Source organism: Pantherophis guttatus, chromosome 8 (assembly GCF_059756535.1).
Source record: "Pantherophis guttatus breed Tessera chromosome 8, ASM5975653v1, whole genome shotgun sequence".
Classification (NCBI taxonomy): domain Eukaryota; kingdom Metazoa; phylum Chordata; class Lepidosauria; order Squamata; family Colubridae; genus Pantherophis; species Pantherophis guttatus.
The window spans coordinates 3,675,659-3,698,036 of record NC_142070.1 but is presented as its reverse complement, the minus strand read 5'-3'; the positions used below and the strand labels follow the sequence as shown (position 1 = coordinate 3,698,036).

Sequence of the window (22,378 nt, the reverse complement as noted above, 5' to 3'; positions counted from 1 at the left end):
AATTATGGCTGTAAATCAAGGGCTACCTGTATGTAGGACACCATATGAGAATTGAAGACTTTCTTACATAACAGAAGTTTAAAATAAATTTAAGGAGGAATGGCTTCCATTCATATTTCATATTACACAATTAGATAAAAACAAACATTTAAAGTATGTTTTTTTTAAGTCTACACCAACAGGATACCGTAAAATGTTGGAGCACAAGAAAGGAAGTCAGAAATTAAATAGTTACTCATATTAATTTTAGAGGTTTTTTTAATGTTTATAAATAATAATATAGTGGAGGTTTTGGGCATTAAATTTAAAACTTTATACTACTTTCAGCTTTATATAAATTTGTATCATTAAAAAAACTTAATATACTCTGCTCAATACCATTTACGAATGTCACATTTATCAATAACTATTGATAAACTTCAGGAATTCCAATACCGGAAACTAATCAAGGAGAGAAGCAACCTGGAATTAAGGAGAAACTTCCTGACAGTGAGGACAATTAACCAGTGGAACAGCTTGCCACCAGAAGTTGTGGGTCCTTCATCACTGGAGGTTTTTAAGAAGCGATTGGACAACCGTTTGTCGGCAATGGTATAGGGCCATGATGGCGAACCTATGGCACGCGTGCCACAGGCGGCACACAGAGCCATGTCGCCTGGCACGCCAGCTCAGTTCCAGTGTGCATGTGTCGGAGTCTCTGGAGGCTGGGGACAGCAAAAAAGTCACTTCCTGTCCAACCAGAAGTTGGGAAATGGGCCGTTTTGGCCTCAGAGGGGTGGGGAAGGCTGTTTTCGCCCTCCCCAGATGCATAGAGAGGATCTGGAGCCAGGTGAGAAAGAAAAACAGGCCTACCGGGCCATCGCGTGCTAGGAGCGGGGGAGAGGGGGGGTCGCATGCGTGGGGTAGGGTGCATAGAATTATGGGTGTGGGCACACGTGCACGTGAACCTCTGCTGCCCCCCCCTTTCCTGGCACGCGATGACAAAAAGGTTAGCCATCACTGGTACAGGGTCTCCTGCCTGAGCAGGGGGTTGGACTAGATGACCTCTAAGGACCCTTCCAACTCTGTCATCCCATATACAAAACTTAATCTTTCTCAATTGCCAGTGCCGATGGCCTCCGGCATTCCTTTCCCAAAGACTTAGGAGGTCACAATTTGCAGCTGACATTCATCCTGGCAGCTGAACGGATGGACTCCCTATGTGTCAGCGGCTGCAACAGCCTAACAAAACTACACATGTGTGTGTGTCAGTGTGGCAAGGGAGTTATTTGAGGTCCCTCTGATCCCATTAGCAATCACTTGTTTGCTTCGAACCGGCTGCTGCCGTTGTGTTTCCTGCCGGAGAGCAAAAGTCAAGATCAAAGAGGGCAATGGAGCGTGAGGTAGGGAGCATTGCATCACCGCCGCCGTTGAAAAACAAAACAGAATTGGAGGCAGCTGAAAAGGATGGGCAGCAGCTTTGCAGACCCCCTGTCCTTCCCCTTCTCCCCCCCCACTCTTGCAATGTGATTTTAACAGCAAAACACACACACACCCGCCCACCCCTTTCCTGACAGTGGGGGCATGAAAGCGTCCGGCATGAAAAGGAATATTCCGCTAATCTTCCTTTCAGAAGGAAACCGGACGGCTGGACGGCGCTTCCAAGCCACGGGGGTTCGGAGATCAGAGATGAAACGAGAACGAAGGATTTACCGTATTTTTCAGAGTATAGGACGCAACTTTCCCGCCCTCCCCTAAAAGTGGGTGAAAATTTAGGTGCGTCTTAGAGACCGAATATGGGCGTTTTTAGGCTCCCGAACCCTCCGCGCAGGGGTGAAATGCTCCTGGTTTGGACCAGATTGGCCGATCCGGTAGCGATAATGGCGGGTGGTTCGGAGAACCGGTAGCAAAAATTCCTTCCCTCCCCCCCCTCTCCATGCCCAGCTGAGCCACACAATCATCAGAGGCTTTTTTTTATACTTTTAAAAGCATTTTTTTCTACAACCTCTTCCGATGAAAAAATGCTTTTAAAAGTAAAAAAAAAAAAAGCCTCTGATGATTGCTCGGCTCAGCTGGGATCTTCAAAGGCTTTTGAAAGAAAAAAACCCTTTTTTTCTTTTAAATGCCTCTGACGATCCCAGCTGAGTTGCCTGATCGCCAGAGGCTTTTAAAAAAAAAAAGGCAACTCAGCTGGGATCGTCAGAGCCTTTTGAAAGCATTTTTTTACAACCTCTTCGCCGAAGAGGTTGTAGAAAAAATGCTTTTAAAAGTAAAAAAAAAAAAAAAAAAAAAATTGGCCACGCCCACCCAGTCACATTACCCTCCCCACCAAGCCACGCCCACAGAACCGGTAGTAACAAATTTTAGATTTCACCACTGCCTCCGCGTGTCGTGTTTTCACCCTCCCCGGCCCCCAGAAGCACTCTGCAGTGCTCCGTGCAGCCCGTTTTCGCCAAAAAACTGGCCCATCTTTGCGCTCCCAAGCCCTCCACGTATTGCGTTTTCGCCCTCTCCCAGGCCCCCAGAAGCACTCTGCAAAATGAAAATGGGCCATGCGGAGAGTGCTTTTGGGGGCCTGGGAAGGCGAAAACGCAATATGCGGAGGGCTCGGGAGCGCAAAGATGGGCCAATTTTTGGTGAAAAGGGGTCGTGCGGAGAACTCCAGAGTGCTTCTATGGGCCTGGGAGAGTGAAAATCTGACGCATGGAGGACAAAACCTGTTTTTTTTCTTGTTTTCCTCCTGTAAAGTTAGGTGCATCTTAGAGTCCGGTGCGCCTTATAGTCTGAAAAATATGGTAAATTATTTTCTGGGACTCCCGGTGTAGAGAGAAGGGAGGGTTGGAGGGGGGCAGTAAAAAAAAAAAAAAAAAAGGAAGGGAAATGATTATTTACTTCGCTCGCCTTTGATGGAGGAAATTATGACAATGTGCCCTGGTTCTCGGCTCAGCCGAAATCAAAAAGGGGTCTCTCTCTTTCATCCTGAAAAGCTGAGCTGAGCACAGACAGCTGGCAACTTCACATCTGCAACCCGCCCGCATGCCAAAAATGAGGGGCAGCCTGTCTGATTTTGCAAGAAAAAAAGCCTGTGGAGCAGGGGTGAAATGCTCCCGGTTCTGACCGGATCGCCCGATCCGGTAGCGATGGTGGCGGGTGGTTCGGAGAACCGGTAGCAAAAATCCCTATTCCCCCTCCCCCCATTGCCCAGCTGAGGCTTTTTTTTTTATTTTTTAAAGCATTTTTTCTACAACCTCTTCGGCCGAAAAAATGCTTTTAAAAGTGTAAAAAAAAAAAAGCCTCTGATGATCGCAGGGCTCAGCTGGGATCGTCAAAGGCTTTTAGAAGAAAAAAAAAGCCTCTGCCGATCAGGCAAGTCAGCTGGGATCGTCAGAGGCTTTTGAAAGCATTTTTTTACAACCTCTTCACTGAAGAGCCTTGGTAGCACAGTGGTATAAAGCACCCTGTTATTAACACATCTGCCTGCAATTACTGCAGGTTTGAATCTCACCAGGCTCAAGGTTGACTCAGCCTTCCATCCTTTCTAAGGTAGGTAAAATGAGGACCCGGATTGTGGGGGCAATAAGCTGACTTTGTATAAATATACAAAAGGATGAAGGCTATTGCTTAACGCACTGTAAGCCGCCCTGAGTCTCCGGAGAAGGGCGGCATATAAATCAATTTTTTTTTTTTTTTAAAAAAAGAGGTTGTAGAAAAAATGGTTTTAAAAGTAAAATAAAAAATAAAAACTGGCCATGCCCACCCAGTCACATTACCCCCCACCACCACCAAGCCATGCCCACAGAACCGGTAGTAACAAATTTTACATTTCACCACTGGGCAGCCTGTCTGATTTTGTAAGAAAGGAGGCCTGTGGAGAGATGGATTGCTGGGGTTGCACAGGAATGTCTCCAAAGAGGGGTGAAGCAGACCCCAAGACTGGGTGGAAATGAGGGACGAATATCTATGGGGTAACATAGGGGTGTGTGTGGGGGAGCCTTGGGAGGCTCCGAGCAGATGGGCCTGGGCCCGTGCTAGGCCCCCCAGGGCCTTCCCCACAAAAAGCACCCCGTTTTTTTTTCTTTTTATGACCCTGTGTTCTAAATTTTTTTACTACTGGTTCTGTGGGTGTGGCTTATTTTGTGGGTGTGGCTTGGAGGTCATGTGACTAGGTGGGCGTGGCTAGCTGGTCAGAGTCATTTCTGGAAGGCCCTCGCACTTACGACCAGTCCTCGCACTTACGACCCGACTCCTTTGTTTGCTTTGAACACTGATCAGCTGTAGGGCGGCCCTTTGAAGCCCCACGGCAAGAGTTTAAAGAGTTTTTTTCCCTCTAGTCATCAGCTGGGACTCAGGAGGCAGCAAGAGATTGGGGGTGGGCCAAATAAAAGGTAAGAATAACGTGGGGGGGTGGGAGAGCGGGGGGGCCAGAACCGGTTCAGTGATGTCATATCGTCACCGCTACCAGCTCGGCCGAACCGGACCGAACCGGGAGGAACCCACCACTGCCCTGTGTGAAGCACCTCATTTAACGTCATTTAACGTCTACGGAGATTCAGATCGTGGTTGTCTCAAAGGTGCTTTTTCAAACTTTTTTTTCCCCCCGAAGATGTTTCGCTTCTCATCCGAGAAGCTTCCTCGGTTCTGAGCGAATGGTGGAGAAGGGAAGAAGGGTTTATATTCCTTCCAGTCACCTTAGCGTTCTCTCTGAGAGTCGTGGAGGCCACTTGGGAGGTTTTATCTGACCTTTGGAGGCTCATTTAGGGCACAGATGAACCCCCAAGTGGCCTCAAAAGGGGAATCACGTGATCCTGGGACATTGCAACCGTCGTAAGTGTGAATCCGTTGCCGAGCATCTGAATGTAAATCACGGGATCATGGGAATGCTGCAATGGTTGTACGTAGGCGGAAAAAAATGGTCGTAAGTCACTTTTTCAGTGCTGTCGTAACTTCAAACGGTCACTAAATGAACCGCTGTAAGTTGAGGACTACCTGTAAATGCAATATTTGGAGGGGGGGGGGGTTAAGCAAAATTTGCTGCTCACTTTTGAAAGAGTCTCATATTTGAGCATGGGCCACCTTGTTTTCCTGCAGAAGGGCCTGCTCTGCGTTAAGGACAATGAAGGTAGGGAGCCAGGTGAGATTTTTTTCCATCCAGATTTACCTTTCGTGATTCCTTTCAGGGCATCGAGCACGAATGTGATGGAAATAAAAAGTGCAATGATTTCTTCTGTGGACCTACAAAAACACACACAGACACACACACACAACAGGAGAAGACCGTCAACCGAAAGGCCAGCAATGACACCAAGTCTCTCTAGGAGCATCTTTTGATATAGAATAAATAGAATAGAAAATAGAATAGAAAATATGGAATGGAATAGAAATAGGAGTGGAATGGAATGGAATAGAATAGAATAGAAAATAGAATGGAATGGAATGGAATAGAATAGAAAACATGGAATGGGATGGGATGGGATGGGATGGGATGGGATGGGATGGAATGGAATGGAATGGAATGGAATGGAATGGAATGGAATGGAATAGAATAGAATAGAATAGAATAGAATAGAATAGAATAGAATAAGACTGGAATGGAATGGAATGGAATGGAATGGAATGGAATAGAATAGAATAGAATAGAATAAGACTGGAATGGAATGGAATAGAATAGAATAGAAAATACGGAATGGAATGGAAAATAGAATAAACAGAACAGGACAAAACAGAACAAAACAAAACAGAATAGTCTTGGGAGGGACCTTGGAGGTCTTCTAGTCCAACCCCTTGTTCAGGCAGGAAAACAGACAAAATCTGAAAGAGCCTTGGTAGTACAGTGGTTTAAGGCACCCTGTTATTAAGCTGGTTATTAAGACCAGCTGCCTGCAATTACTGCAGGGTTCGAATCTCGCCAAGGCTCAAGGTTGACTCAGCCTTCCATCCTTTCTAAGGTAGGTGAAATGAGGACCCAGATTGTTGGGGGCAATAAGCTGACTTTGTATAAAATATACAAAAGGATGAAGGCTATTGCTTAACGCATTGTAAGCCGCCCTGAGTCTTCGGAGAAGGGCGGCATATAAATAAAAATAATAATAATAATAAAAAAAAGCCCTCAAAGCATTTTGAAGCATATTTTTTTCCCCCAGGGATATACAGGTAGTTCTCGACTTACAATCACGAGGCCAAAATTTCCATCGCTAAGTGAGACAGCTGTTAAGTGAGTTGTGCCCCATTTTACGACCTTTCTTGCTACAGTTGTTAAGTGAACCACTGCAGCTGTTCAGTTAGTGACACGGTTTTTTTAAGTGAAAGAAAGTTGCCAAAGGGATCACGTGACCCCGGGGCACTGCGACTGTCATAAATACGAGTCAGTTGCCAAGCGTCTGAATTTTGATCATGTGACACCACGGGGATGCTGCAACAGTCGTAAGTGTGAAAAAGGATCATAAGTCACTTTTTTTCAGTATAACTTCGAATGGTCACTAAATGAATTGTTGTAAGTCAAGGACTACCTGCATTCTTCTGTTTAGACTAATTCAGTTCCTTAACTGCTATATGTAGTGCTATGTTTTATATTGTATTTTTGCACTAATTTTCAAATTTCCAAGTTGCCCAGAGTCACTATTATGAGATGGGTGGCTATTACGAGAATAAGAAGAGGAAGAGGAAGAGGAGAAGGGGGAGGAGGAGGAAGAGGGGGGGAGGAGGAGGGAGGAGGAGGAGAAGAAGAAGAAAAGAAGAAGAAAAAGAGGAAAAGAAGGAGAAGGAGGAGAAGGAGAAGGAGGAGAAAAAGGAGAAGAGAAGAAGAAGAAGAAGAAGAAGAAGAAGAAGAAGAAGAAGAAGAAGGAGAAGGAGAAGACAAAGAAGAAAAGAAGGAGGAGGAGAAGGAGGAGGAGGAGGTGAAGAAGGAGGAGGAGAAAAAGGAGAAGAGAAGAAAAAGAAGAAGAAGGAGAAGACAAAGAAGAAAAGAAGGAGGAGGAGAAGGAGGAGGTGAAGAAGGAGGAGGAGAAAAAGGAGAAGAGAAGAAAAAGAAGAAGAAAAAGAAGAAAAAGAAGAAAAGAAGGAGGAGGAGGAGAAGGAGGAGGAGGAGGAGAAAAAGGAGAAGAAAAGAAGAAGAAAAAGGAGAAGACAAAGAAGAAAAGAAGGAGGAGGAGAAGGAGGAGGAGGAGGTGAAGAAGAAGGAGGAGGAGGAGGAGAAAAAGGAAAAGAGAAGAAGCAGAAGAAAAAGAAGAAGAAAAAGAAGAAAAGAAGGAGGAGGAGGAGGTGAAGAAGGAGGAGGAGGAGGAGAAAAAGGAGAAGAGAAGAAGAAGAAGAAAAAGAAGAAGAAAAAGAAGAAAAGAAGGAAGAGGCGGAGAAGGAGGAGGAGGAGGAGGAGGAGAAAAAGGAGAAGAAGAGAAGAAGAAGAAGAGGCATTTCTTACCTTTTAAAGAGCTTCATTACAAGACTGAAATTGAAGAGAGAGTACAGCACGAGGAAGAAACTATTCCAGAGTCCAACCCACGCATAAAATGCCCGGAAGTCCAAGTTGTAGTCGGAACAGATTCCTTTGATCACTGGAAGCAAGAAAGCAAGAGAGCCAGTTTGATCTACTGATGAAAGCGTTAAGCTGGGAACTAGGTAGACCGTGAATTCTAGTCTGGCTTTAGCCATGAATGTCCACTGAGTGGCTTTGGGCCAATCACCAGGAGATGGAGAATTCTAGTTCCACCTTAAGCATGAAAGCCAGCTGGGTGATTTTGGGCCAATCACCAGGAGATGGTGAGTTCTAGTCCTGCCTTAGACATGAAAGCTGGCTGGGTGATTTTGGGTCAATTACCAGGAGATGGTGAGTTCTAAGCTGCTGGTGGGTTGACTTTAGGCCAATCACCAGGAAATGGTGAATTCTAGTCCTGCCTTAGACATGAAAGCCAGCTGGGTGATTTTGGACTATATACCAGGAGACTGTGAGTTCTAGTCCGGCTTTAGCCATGAATGTCCACTGAGTGGCTTTGGGCCAATCACCAGGAGATGGAGAATTCTAGTTCCATCTTAAGCATGAAAGACAGCTGGATGATTTTGGGTCAATTACCAGGAGATGGTGAGTTCTAGTTCCAATTTACACCTGAAAGCTCTTGGTGGGGTGACTGTTAGGCCAATCAGGAGGAGACGGTGAGTTCTAGTCCTGCCTTAGACATGAAAGCTGGCTGGGTGACTTTGGGCCAATCACCAGGATACTGTGAGTTCTAGCTCTGCCTTAGGTAATCAAAACTAGCTGGATGGCTTTGGGCCAATAAATTGTAAATAAGCATATCAGCAGCTGGCAAAAGGTACACTTGAAAATGTTGGGACACAACTGATGATCAGCCAGAGATGGGACTGGACCTTCAAGGTATCCCAGGAGATTAATTGGGTGGGCAACCGAATCGAATTATGCAAGATTCCTGTTTTGCATATGCCAAAATTGTACACAACAGAGAAGAAGCTTGCCGGGAACTCTTCTTGTTTTGAGCAGGGGGTTGGACTAGAAGACCTCCAAGCTCCCTTCCAACTCTCTTACTCTGTTCCGTTCTCCTCCCAGGTGTGCTAATTTCCCACGTGTCGGGGGACGTCTGGTTTTTCCGCAGTCTGAAACGGAGACCAGTCTTCCAGGTCAGGAAGAGGGATTTCTATTTGCACCCGGAGTTTTTGCACCCAGATTGAAGGCGCAAAAAAAAGGAAGAAAGGAAAGGAAGGGCAGCATTTTGAGAGCATTGGCGATGCTCAAACGCAGAGGTCTTCAAACTTGGCAGCTTTAAGACTTGTGGACTTCAACTCCCAGAATTCTCCAGCCAGCATAGCTGGCTGGAGAATTCTGGGAGTTGAAGTCCACAAGTCTTAAAGCTGCCAAGTTTGGGGACCCCTGCTCAAAAGCCTTGTGAGAACCCCAAAAAGCAGCCCCGCGAACTCACCATTGATATACAGTGCCAAAGGAGCTGTGGTTAAAAGCACCACGAGAGGCTGTCCGGCAAAGAGCGCATAAAGCAGGCCGCCAATGCACTGGCCCACGATGGACTTTTGCACATCTGGAAATCAAAAGACAACATTAGAAGAAGAATTCAGAATCGGCTGGAGTCAACCGGCCTTAAACCACAGCATCGTCTGGCAGGAAAAACCAGGTCCATATATAAGGTCCAAATTAATCCGCTTTATTGCTAAAATGCTACGCACAGGAATCTTCTGAACTTTTGGTAGTCCTCGACTTATGACTACCATGTTTCCCCCCCCAAAATAAGACTTAATTTTTGCTCCAAAAGGGCTTATTTTTCCGGTTAGGTCTTATTTTGGGAGAAATATAATACTAAACGCCTCCGTCTGCTGACGATCTTAACTGGGGCTTAACTCTTAACTCAGCAAGATTGGCTGTTCTTATCTTTTCTAACCTTCGAAATCAGAAAAATGGAATTTCCTGGACTTTGGGCCCAAGTAGACAAGCAGATAAATAAAGCTAAGAGTTCCTGGTCTGGTTCCAACAAAGGTTTTTGTTTTTCTTTGGAAAGAAGGCTGTTTTTAAATTATTATTTTTTTAAAAAAAAAAATCCTTGCTACCGCCTGTTATTTATTTTTAGAGCTGCCTCTAGCTTTAATGACCATTTTTAAAAACCATCCTTCCTTTTTTTTGGGGGGGGGGGGGTTCATCGCTACATGCCGATATTTTATCAGGGTTTTTTTTTTTTGCAAAAAGTTTTTTTTTAATTTTTTAACCAAACATACCAATTAAATCTTTTCGGAACAGAGCTTTGATCCGGTCATCAATTTATACAATTTTTTATCATCTTTAACAAAATTTTGTATATTCTATTTTGTCATAACACTTATTTCTCAATATTAAGTCACTTATTCAACTAATACCATCTTAAAAAGAATTTACTCTTATTTACTTACTCAAAACAATTACCCTTCTATTAACCCATCCAAAATCTTAAATCAGTTAATAACTCATAGTACATTTATCAACTTTAAATCTTATCTCTAATCTTAGAAATATAGCAATTTATCATTTAACATTTAGACTTAGTTCTTAATTCAAATAATGCTATTTCAATTTTCTTTTCTTTTTTGCTTAAGTAAAAAAATGTTCAAATTATTACAATTGTTAGACATATTTAAACAATATCCCAATTATTATAGCTATCAATTTTCTCAAACAATACCTTCCAATATCTTAATAAAAATTTTATCAGGTTTTTAAAGACAGGTGGTCCTCGATTTACGACCCACAATGGAGCCCAAAATTTACGTTGCTAAGCGAGACATTTGTGAAGTGACTGTTTTGCCCCGTTTTACGACTTTTCTTGCCCCGTTGGTTAAGGCAGTCCCTGCAGTCAGCCACACGGTTGTTAAATGAATCCGGCTTCCCTGTCGACTTGGCTTTGTCAGGAGGCCGCAAAAGAGAGTCAGTCACATGACTCCGGGACTCTGCAACCGTCATAAAGGCGAGTCAGTTGTCAAGCATCTGAATTTTGGATCACGTGGCCACTGGGATGCCGCAACCAGTCGTTAAGTGTGAAAAAAACAGTCACCGGTCACTCTTTTCCGTGCCGTCGTAACTTCAAACGGTCACTAAACGAACTGTTATACATAAGTAAATTCTGCAAATAATTAAAACAAGCAGATTTTCCCAACGCTGCCTATTTGACTGAAGGGGCTACAGGTCGAAGGGCAAAACATAACCCATTTCTCGCTTAGCAACAGAAATTTGGAGCTTAATTGTGGTCGTAAGTCGAGGACTGCCTGTACTTTTCTGCTAGAGGGATTTTGTTTTTTTCCTGTGCAAAGACATTCACAAAGCTCCAGTTGGGATTTTTCCCAATGCCCAGAGTCCCCCCTCCGGTAATCCCGAGTTAACCAAGACAAGGCCAAATCACCAGAGTTGGCCGTCACATAATGTAACAACCGCTCAGGACCGAAAATGTGAGCATGGACGCGGCTTCAAAGACTCGGCAATTCGCCCGCCCGCCTGCCTGTCCGCCTTCTGTGCATGTGGGTGGCTTCAAAAACACAGCGATATAGGACGGGATAGCGCCGAGACGGGTGGCGGTCGCAACTACCGGTCCGAAGTGGCAACAGCCCACCTCTGCCACTCACCTATGACCCCCTCGGTGTTTTCGTCATTGAGGGAGCCGAAAGCGATGGTGGGCAGGAGGCAGGCGAAGTAGAGGAAGATCATGGTGGTGATGTATTTGCCTATCGCTTTGTTGTTGCCGATGATGCCTAAAAGAAAGCCCAAATAGGGGATTAAAAACGTGGAAATGCAACAGGTGGGGGCCTAGAGGATTCTGGGAACTGTAGGCAACTCACAATAGCGCGAAGGCCATTGTGACTATTAGATAGGGACTTGCCTTCCTTCCTTCCTTCCTCTTTTTATTGCGTCCTTCTTCTCCCTTCCTTCCCTTTCTTTTCTTTCCTCTCATTATTTCTTCTTCTCCCTCCCTCCCTTCCCTTTCTTCTTTTCCATCCTCCCTCTTTTCTTCCTTTCTTCCTCTTTATTCTTTCTTCCTTTCTTCGTCTTGCTTCCTTAGTTCCTCTTTTGTTCTTTTCCTCCCTCCCTCCTTCCCTCTTTATCCTTCCTTCCCTCCCTCTTCCACCTATACATCCATCTGCCCTCCTTTTCCTTCCTTCCCTCCACTTCTTCCTTCTTCTCCTTCCCTTCCCTTTCTTTCTCTTTTCCTTCCTCTTTACTTCCTTCCTTCTCTTTATTCTTTCTTCCACTTGCTTCCTTAGTTCCCCTTTTGTTCTTTTCCTTCCTCCCTCCTTCCCTCTTTATCCTTCCTTCCCTCCCTCTTCCATCTATACATCCATCTGCCCTCCTTCTTTTCCTTCCTTCCTTCCTTCCCTCCACTTCTTCCTTCTTCTCCCTCCCTTCCCTTTCTTTCTTTTCCTTCCTTCCTTCTCTTTATTCTTTCTTCCACTTGCTTCCTTAGTTCCCCTTTTGTTCTTTTCCTCCCTCCCTCCTTCCCTCTTTATCCTTCCTTCCCTCCCTCTTCCACCTATACATCCATCTGCCCTCCTTCACCAAGGAGGAGGAGGAAGAGGAACAGGAGGAAGAGAAGGAGATGGGAGGAGGAGGAAGAGGAGGAGGTGGGAGGGGGAAGAAGAGGGGAGGAAGAGGAGGAGATGGGAGAAGGAAGAGGAGGAAGAGGAGGTGGGAGGAAGAGGAGGAGGTGGGAGGAGGAGGAGGAAGAGAAGGAGGGGGAGGGGGAGGAGGAAGCGGAGGAGGTGGGAAGAGGAAGAAGAGGGGGAGGAAGAGGAGGAGATGGGAGGAGGAGGAAGAGGAGGAGATGGGAGGAGGAGGAGGAGGAAGAGGAGGAGCTGGGAGGAGGAAGAGGAGGAGGAAGAGGAGAAAGAGGAGGTGGGAGGAAGAGGAGATGGGAGGAGGAAAAAGAGGAGGAGGAAGAGGAGGAAGAGGAGGTGGGAGGAAGAGGAGGAGGAGGAGGGGGGAGGAGGAGGAATTCAAAGATTGCACAACACAAGGTTGTTTTTTTTTTTTACAGTAACAGAGTCGGAAGGGACCTTGGAGGTCATCCAGTCCAACCCCCTCCTCACGCAGGAGACCTGTACTCGAGATCCCAACTGCCGATCTTTCTGATCGACAAGCTCAGCGTCTTAGCCAGGAGGAAGAGGAAGAGGAGAACTGTGGGATCCTTAGTGCTCTCTGATCTTAGTGCTTTTCTTGCTGACATTCGATTACCAAACCAGGTAACAGCATCAGTGCTAGAAGGCAATGGGGGGGGTTTGGAGCAGGTATGATAAATGTTAACCTCGTTTCGTCATGAAACATCTGCAAAAAAACCCACAAAGCCAGCTCAGGGAACACAAGGACCCCTCAAACTATGTTTAAAATGGGACTCTTGTGCAGGAATATTGTGCATGGGAGAATAATAATATTGTGTTTTTGCCCCTGCATGTCAACTTCTTTGCACACCTGGATGTGGTCAGAGGGCATCCCTTTTGGCTGAGGACCCGGGGAAGCTTCTCACCACCAATTCAGGCCCTCAGTTTCCTTTCAACAACAAGGCCGAGTTGTCAGACACCGGTAAACAGGACACGGGGCCAATGTGGGCTCTCCCCCCTCCCTCTGCCCCCCCTCCCCCGTAAACACCCGCTCACCTACCGTCCGTGAAGTCCAGAGCGTAGACTGGAAACCTCCGTGCTATGTCATCAAAAATCCCTTTGCCAACATTGAAGAACTCGTGCAGCTGAAGGAAAGGAAGGAAATGTTATTTCGGTTCCAAAAAATAAATAAATAAAATAAAATGCTCCTCTATTGTTGAAGGAAAAGAGAAGCGCGCAGCCAGCCAGGCGGGAAAAAAAGGCAGCGGTCGCGACGGGATTCAAAGAAATGAAATGAGGGGACACTGTGCGCTGCCGTGAACTTAAAAGACGGGGTGGGGGTGGGGGGGTGGGGAACGGCACACGGGGTCCTTCCAAAATGGCACCAGATCTCAAGATGCCCCCGCGAAAGGAAAAGTTGGCCTGGTTGCACACAAAGCCGTCAAAACCGCCGTCCGCGGAGGCAGAGAACTGTGGGGTCCTTGGTGCTCTCTTGAGCTTGGTGGTTTTCTTGCGGACGTTTCCTGACCCAACTAGGTAACATCATCAGTGCTAGAAGGGAGTGGGGTTTGTGGATTGGAGGGGAAGGAGGAGGAGGAGGAAAACAGAAGGAGGAGAACGAGGAGAACGAGAAAGATGAGGTGGAGATGGCAGAGAACTGTGGGGTCCTTGGTGCTCTCTGAACTTGGTGGTTTTCTTGCGGACGTTTCCTGACCCAACTCGGTAACATCATCAGTACTAGAAGGGAGTGGGGTTTGTGGATTAGAGGGGAAGGAGGAGGAGGAGGAAAACTGAAGGAGGAGGAGAACGAGAAAGATGAGGTGGAGGAGGAGGAGAACTGTGGGGTCCTTGGTGCTCTCTGAGCTTGGTGGGTGTCCTTGAAGACGTTTCCTGACCCAACTAGGTAACGTCATCAGTGCTAGAAGGGAGGATTTGCGGACAGGAGGAGGAAGAGGAGGAGGAGAACTGTGAGGTCTTTGGTGTTCTCTGAGCTTGGTCATTTTCTTGCAGACTTTTCATTATCCAACTAGATAACATCATCTGTGCTAGAAGGGAGAAGGATTTGCGGACTAGTGGAATGTGGAAGGAGGAGGAGGAGGAGGAGGAGGAGGAGGAGGAAGAGGAGGAGGAGGAGGAGGAGAACTGTGAGGTGTTTGATACTTTCTGAGCTTGGTGATTTTCTTGTAGAAATTTCATTACCAAACTAGGTAACATCATCAGTGCTAGAAGGGAGTGGGAGGGAGGAGGAGGAGGAGGAGGAGGAGGAGGGAGGAGGAGGAAGAAGACTGTGTGATCTGATGATTGGTGATTTCCTTGAAGATATTTCATCACCCAATAAAGTAACATCTTCAGTGCTGCAGTAACAGTACACAAAAATCAATAATATCACGAGCACTGATAATGTTATCTAGTTTGGTAATTAAAACGTCCACAAGAAAACCACCAAGGACCCCACAAAGTTCATTTTTCTTTCCGTTGTTTATTTTATTATTATTTATTTTATTGGTCCAATTTATATGCCGCCCTTCTCCGTAGACTCAGAGCGGCTTACAATGCATTATAGCAATAGCCTGCATACTTTTTTATGTATATACCTGCTTATTAGGGCTTTCGCCCCCCCCCCTTAAGCGGTGTTGTTCTATACAAAGCTGGCTTATTGACTCCACAATCCGGGTCCTCAATTTATCTACCTCGAAAGGATGGAAGGCTGAGTCAACCTTGAGCCTGGTGAGATTCGAACTTGCAGTAATTGCAGGCAGCTGGCAGCTAAGTGCTAGCACTTAACAGCACATTAGCCCGCTGCACCACCGAGGCTGGCTGCTCACCTCTCTGTCTCTGAGGGTTTCTATCACTAAACTTTCAAACAACCTAGTCCTCCAGATGTGGTTACTAAACATGTACAGGTAGTCCTTGACTTACAACCATTTGTAGAAGCTACAACGGCACACACAAAAAAGTGACTTATGACCGTTTTTCACACTTATGACCGTTGCAGCATCCCCCATGGCCATTTGATCAAAGTTCAGACCCTTGGCAGCTGACTCAGATTTATGACCGTTGCAGTGTCCTGCAGTCACGTGATCCCCTTTTGCGACCTTCTGACGAGCAAAATCCATGGAGAAGCCAGATTCACTTAATAACCGTGTTACTAATTTGACAGCCGCAGTGCTCCATTTAACCACTGTGGCAAAGAAGGTCATCAAATGCGACTCACTTAACAACTATCTTGCTTAGGAATGGAAATTCTGGGCTCAATTGTGGTTGTAAGTCGAGAACTACCCATAACACGCCTCCTTGAACTGAAAAGGAGACCTTCAACTCAGAGGTGGATCGTCCGAACCGGCTGAATCCCACTTCTGCTTCTAAGAGACATGGTCGTATTTTGAGAACCTGAAAAAAGGCACCCGCTTTGTCCATCGTCCTATACCTTCAGAGGTTTGGAACCATGAGCTTTGTGGTCATCGGTCACTGTCGAGGGCCTCTGGTTGACCACCATCAACAAGTGACGCTGGTGGACCAAAGCTTCTTTGAATTCTTCTTCGGTTTTGGTTTCCAGAAGTTTCTGCCGGAAGGTGATGTCCGAAAACATTGTGGCAAAGGTCCGGCCCACTTCGGTTGCCGTTTTGGTACTTTTCTGAGGAAACAAGAGAGATGTTGATGATGGATGAGGTAAAATTCTACATTATGTTTTATGGTATCTCAATGTTTTTTTCCGTCTTCATCCTCGATTTAACGAAAGTGGCTGGCCCAGTGGACGGTGGACACTTCAAAGGACCTTGGTGCAGTGGTGGGATTCAAAACTTTTTACTACCGGTTCTGTGGGCGTGGCTTGGTGGGCGTGGCCAAGGGTTGTGACAAACAGCACTTGGCCTCCTGCACCCCCCGGGAGCAAAAACGGGGGCCCCCGTGCCCCATTTTGGGCCTAGTAGGCCTCCGTGCAGACTCCTGGGAGCAAAAACGGGCTGTGGAGGGTCCGTTTTCCACCTCCCTGGGCTTTGGAGGCTCTCTGGAGGCTGGAAATAGGCCCATTTTCGCCGTCCACAAGCCTCTGGGAGGCCCATTTTCCACTTCCCCGGGCCCCACACGCCCCCTGCACTTACCTGGGATCCAAAATGGACCACATGGGGACTCCTGGGAGAGGAGGGGCAGGGCCAGCCGTTCGTCGGTTTGCCAAACAGAACGTAAAATTAATATCCGGTTTACCCGAACCGGCTGAATCCCACCTCTGATGATATCCCACCTACAAGTTCTTTCCCCGTCGCTTGAATGAGGGCGAATTTTGCTTGGACACCCCGCCAAAGCCAGGAAAATCAATTCACATCAGCCCGGAAGGAAAAGTAAACGTACCATTTTCGGAGGCGCCAGCACCAAAATGACGAATCTCACTTCACAGGAATTCTCTCCCCAGTTCTGGGGTCTTTCAAGACGGCTGATACAGACGTGACGTCGTTGGAGGGATTTTATAGTGCAACTGTCAAAACAAGATATGGGTTATTTCAGCCGGATCGGAGACCTAGAAGATGGTTGGGGGTCATATTCTGGGCAGGAAGTTGGCTTGAAAGGAAGGAACAATGAGTCCTTGTTTTCCATGACGGACTAGTGAACAGGGGACTGACTAGGAGAGACCCTTATAATTTGTACAGAAAACGTACCACTCGTGCGTCAAACGCTTATTTCTTGGAAGGATCGTGATGAAGTGATCCATTAACCCCCTTGGGGAAAAAAATTAAGGAGAATGTCAACCGAGATGAACACTGATTTCTCTTGTCTCTGTGGATCTATCTACAAACGAGGTCCTTGTTGGTCTCTGAGCTCTCTTAAGTTTGGATGTTCTTTGGCAGACGTTTCATGACCCAACTAGGTAACATCATCAGTGCTAGAAGCGAGTGGGGCTTGCAGAGAGGAGGAGGAGGAGGAGGAGGAGGCGGAGGATGTCGACTGTGGGGTCCTTGGTGCTATCTGAGCTTGGGGACTTTCTTGCAGACATTTCATGACCCAACTAGGTAACATCATCAGTGCTAGAAGGGAGGAGATGTGCAGGGAGGAGGAGGAGGAGGGGTCCTTGGTGCTCTCTAAACTTGGTGATTTTATTGCAGACATTTCATCACCAAACTAGGTAACATCATCAGTACTAAAAGGGAGAGGGGTTTGCAGAGGGGGGGAGGAGGAGGAGGGAGAGAAGGAAGTGGACAAGGGAGAAGAGGAGGAGGAGATGGAGATGGAGGAGGAGGAGGAGAAGAAAGAAGAAGAAAGAAGGAGAACTAGGAGGAGGAGGAGGAGGAGGAGGAGGGAGAGAAGGAAGTGGACAAGGGAGAAGAGGAGGAGGAGGAGGAGGAGGAGGATGCCGACTGTGGGGTCCTTGGTGCTATCTGAGCTTGGTGACTTTCTTGCAGACATTTCATGACCCAACTAGGTAACATCATCAATGCTTAGAAGGAAGTGGGATTAATCTTTGTTTATAAACTATTAAGTTTATCCTAGCAATATTGGCGACAGTGTTCTTGTGTTTTCTTGATTAGGCTAAACACTGTTAATCTTTTTCTCATACTCTTCCCAAAATTATTAATGTTAGGATAACTGAAGGCCAAAAATCTCCTCCTCCTTTCTCCCCACACCCCCCGGTTTTTTATTTATTTATGTATTTTTACAAACATATCATTGAACAGTGTGGTACCGGAGTGTCTTACGTCTTAATACAAATAGAACAATATTCTTCATATTTAATACAGTTGACAATCTTAAAGAGTTTTAGTAATAAAATTTTTTATTTAGTAATAAAAATGAGGGGTGAAATCCAGCAGGTTCTGACAGGTTCTAGAGAACCGGTAGCAGAAATTTTGATTAGTTCGGCGAACTGGCAAATGCCACCTCTGGCTGGCCCCAGAGTAGGGTGGGAATGGAGATTTTGCAATATCCTTCCCCCAGAAGTGGGGTGGGAATGGGGATTTTGCAGTATCCTTCCCCTGCCACGCCCACCAAGCCACACCACGCCCACTAAGCCACGCCCACAGAACTGGTAGTAAAAAAATTTGGATTTCACCACTGGTACACACATATTTTGTTGAATTACAATCTTTCATTCTTTGATTATTCAATATTTCAGTATGCTATTTTTTATACCAATCTCCATATTCTAAGTGACACTCCTTTTACTGCGAATAAGATATTAATATTCTATCATGTCTCCCCTAGTCCTTCTTTTCTCTAGATTGGCCAAACCCAAATCCTGCAACCATTCTTCGTAAATTTTATTTGCCAGGCCTTTCCTGATCATCCATGACCTGGATGGCTGAGAATCTCCATAGACGCCCAGTGACAGTTCATCAATATTGAAAAAATAATAATCTGTAAGAAATCTGGCTAATGAGAATTATGTGCTAAGCCATTCATATTACATTGGTGTTGGTCAGCTCCACTTGAGGATGGCTGAAAATCATCAATCTGCAAAAAAAGTTTATTGCCGGGTCCATTTCTCACAATCGTCCATGTATTGCAATTATGGGCAAAAGATGCCAGAGAATTTCTGGGGCAATTCGGGTTATCTGTCAAATCCTCCGGCTTCTTAGATGCTCTGAGCTCTCATGTATATTCATCAGCCCAAATCGGTGCGCGAAGGGAACTGCTTAATCCACTATTTGCAATTCAGGGTTTTGTTCTTTGCATCCACTAAAATGGCACAGCTTCCATTTTTATTCAATAGCAGTAACATTTATCCCATCTCGCTTTTTAAAAAAATTATTATTATCTTTGGGAAACGCTGTGCTCCTCAAAGCATCAACTTCTAGCAAAAAATACTAGAGGCAGTCCTCGGTTTGGAGCCCCCAAATTTCCGTTGCTAAGTGAGACAGTTGTTAAGTGAATTTTGTCCCATTTTAAGATCTTTCTTAAAGATTGTAAGTGCTAAGTGAATCACTGCAGGCTTTAAGCTACCGTGTTCCCTGGAAAATAAGACCTCCCCGGATAATACGCCCAATCGGGCTTTTGAGGGCATGTGCTAAAAATAAGCCCTCCCCGAAAATAAGCCCCCCCCCAAAATAAGCCCTCCCCGAAAATATTTAAACACATGTGCAGCCAGTCCTCGCCATTTCCTCTGGTTAAGGTTAGGGAGACACAGCTGGAAATCAGATAAGACAGCAAGAGGAGGCCCCGTCCTGCTCCACGCGCCCCAAAATAATAAGACCTCCCCGAAAATAAGGCCAAGCGCTTATTTCGGGGTTCAAAAAATATAAGACAGGGTCTTAATTTTGGGGAAACACGGTAGAAACACAGTTGTTCAGTGCATCCCCACTGACTTGTCAAGCGGGTCACAAAAGGAGACCACGGGACACAACGACTGTCGTAAATACGAGCCAGTTGCCAAGCGTCTGGATTTTGATCACGTGACCGTGGAGATGTTCCAATTGTCGTAAGTGTGAAAAAAGGTCGTAAGTCACGTTTTTTGGGGTGCCGTTGTAACTTTGAACAGTCCCTATATGAATGGGGGTCTCTTTTTGATATCACTTCAGCCACTGAGATTTGCTGTGACACAATCACCCGCTATAAAATCTGAAACTGGTAGCAGCAATCGAGGGTGGGCCCGCCCCGGCTCCAGGGTGGGCCCGCCCAGGCTCCAAGTCGTGCTATTTAGGCGCATGTGCGAAAGGTGCACGAGCGAGTAAAGCACATGCACGGAAGGCTGGGCGCATGTGTGGTCAGCACACATACGGGGCGAACCGGTGGTAAAGGTAAGTGAAACCCACCCCCGCTCATATTCATATCTTATTGGAGGCCTTAATTAACCTGAAATCCAAGGAATTCATCCACTCAGCTCCTTGCAATCTACAAGCAGCTGAGATTTCATAGCTGGACTCAAAAAATAAAATCACTTTTTTAAGGATATAATCCAGGGTCCTGACAAGGCTTTGGGAGAAGCATCCTGAAGTGCGAAGTGAAGTTCTCACACTTGTCAGAAGTAAAAAAAAAAAAACAACTTGATGGCAGATCCGTCCATTTATAATACGAAAGCAGATGGAAACTGAGCTTTCAGCCCCAAAACGAAGGCTGTCCAACACTCTTGATATTGGGCAAGTGAAAGAGGTGGAAATATATATAAATGGCTGTGTATGTGTGTATGTTCCAGCATAACTCTGGAACGCCTCGAGCAATTTCAACTAAACTTGGTACACAGAAGAATTATTTTCTGGAAAGCAATACTGTGGGGATAAGACACCCCTAACATCCCTCGTGTGTGTGTATGTTCCAGCATAACTCAGGAACACCTGGGCCACTGAAATGAAAAGTACTGCTAAATCACAGTACTTTTGACAGTGATAGTGTGCATTTTGGATTCACGTTCTGTTAAGATACATCCTGTTGTGCCTTAAAGTGGCTTCTACTGTACACCCCTTCTCAAGCAGGAGACCCTAACGGCTTCACAGTACTCCACAAGGGGGCTCCCTCTGGTATACCCAGACAACACTAGGTTATCAGCTAGTTGACTATAAATAGCTCTCCAGCTCCACCAGAATTGTGGAAATTCTTTCATAATCATTTTTAGGGGATTTTTTTAAATCAAAAAGTCCTGATCAAAAGTTCTTGGAGGTTTTGTGGCTAAACTGCTTCCCAAATTGAAATCTACCTTGGATTTTAGAGGGATTGAAAAAGAGGAATTTCTAAAAAGGGCAAAAGATGATGGATAGATGTAGGATATTTTTAACAGGGTGGTTATTTTATTAAGTGTTAGAAAAAAACAAGTAGAAAGTACAAATTGGGAAACTAGTATTATGTATACTGAAATATAATGGAACGTATTATAACTACTAATGTATACACAAATGTGAGAAGTTGAAAAATTACGATTATGTATATTTAAATGGTAATATCATTATCAGATTTGTAGGCAAAGTGTATTGATCCCAGACAATGCACTGTTCACCAAGCGCTTTTGGATGAAAGTGCTTGGTGAAAGAAGTGAAAGAAAAAAAACCATAAATAAAATTATAAAAAGAAAAGAAATAGAGGAACTTCTGGAGAAATTCAGAATCTAGGGAAAAAGGTGGCCTAAGCCCCAATATTCAACACAGGACCATTTTTTAAAAAAAGATATAGGTAGTCCTCGATTTACAACAATTCGTTTTGGGACCGCTTGAAGTTACAACAGCACTGAAAAACGTGACTTACGAACGTTTTCACACTTACTTCTATAAAGAAGTAAATAAATGAAATGAATTAATAATCCCTAGGAAAACTAATTACAAATGAGGTGGGATTCCCAGTCTTATGCAGAGGTGGATGTCGCGTACCGTAACAACTAGTTGTTGTGGCCCGTCAGCCGCCTGTGCAGTTAGTAGCTGATTCCGACAGCGAGGAGGCTGGTGTGGTGATGCGCCAGCAGCCTGTGCAGCTGGCGCTCGAGTCAGACAATGAGGAGGCTGGAGAAGATGTGGTGCCAGAGGCGGAGATTCAGCCAGGGCCTTCAGAACCTCCCATAAGTAAAAAGGAAGAAGAGGAGGAGCCTCTTCTCGATGCACGAGCGCGCAGAGCTGTTAAAAGGCAGGAGTGGCTCCTCAGACAGAGGTCTCCTCGAGAGTAAGGCTTGGGGCTAATTGGCCACTCCCCTAGCCTATTTAAGGAAGGACGACGACTGATGCAATTTGCAGGAAACAACTTCGTTCATATTCCTTCGCGTCTTGATTCCAGAAACGTTTTGATTCGACTCTCGTTTTTCTCTTGTCAGTTTTCCTGCAAATTGCTTCTGAGCATTCTGCCAACGACAGTAAGTTTACGGTTATCTGAAATACTGTGCCTCAGAATGGAGTTATGATTCTTTGGATTCTTGTCGGCTGTTAATGAATTTAAATTAACAGCCCTTGTTCAGAAAAGACTGATTTAAACTGTACTTGTGTTCGAACAACTACTAAGAAAGCTCATGAGTAGTCCTTAATTAGTAAACTAAGGTTTGTACGGACTTTGTGTGTGCTGCGTTCTTTGGGGTCTGTAGCTGGGGCAGAACACTGGTTCACCCATCACCGGGAATGCGAGTGCACGTGGGCGCACCCGTAGGTCGCAACTACCGGCAGCAGCCCACACTGGTGTTATGGTACTACTGCGTAGTATTTCATACCGTAGTTGAGTTACGAATTGATTGCTTCAGAGCAGGTCTCCCAGCATGAGAGAAAAGCAAAAATAATAATAATGGAAAACAGCTATATCGCTTACATCACCCCAAGAGCTTAGCTTTGTATTAAATCATGACGTTTTTCAGCCCCTTGGAAATAAAAAACCTGCTCTTTTAAAACCATTGTTTGATAATGACCTGGATTACGCACGGTAATTCAGTCCCGTTAATGTGGAAGTT

General features: G+C 45.5%; 1 protein-coding gene across 5 annotated transcripts in view; it reads right to left on the bottom strand.

Annotated features, from left to right (window-relative positions):
* Positions 1–22,378, bottom strand: part of SLC4A11 (solute carrier family 4 member 11) — a 122,976-nt gene that overhangs the window by 18,916 nt on the left and 81,682 nt on the right. For all 5 annotated transcript variants that reach the window (XM_060687196.2, XM_060687197.2, XM_087874810.1 and 2 more), the window contains 7 exons: positions 16,390–16,513; positions 15,470–15,676; positions 13,103–13,187; positions 11,077–11,202; positions 8,901–9,014; positions 7,394–7,526; positions 5,138–5,211 (listed from right to left, as the gene is read on the bottom strand). In XM_060687196.2, coding sequence (XP_060543179.1) covers positions 5,138–5,211; positions 7,394–7,526; positions 8,901–9,014; positions 11,077–11,202; positions 13,103–13,187; positions 15,470–15,676; positions 16,390–16,513 — 863 coding nt within the window. The remainder of the gene's footprint in view (positions 1–5,137; positions 5,212–7,393; positions 7,527–8,900; positions 9,015–11,076; positions 11,203–13,102; positions 13,188–15,469; positions 15,677–16,389; positions 16,514–22,378) is intronic.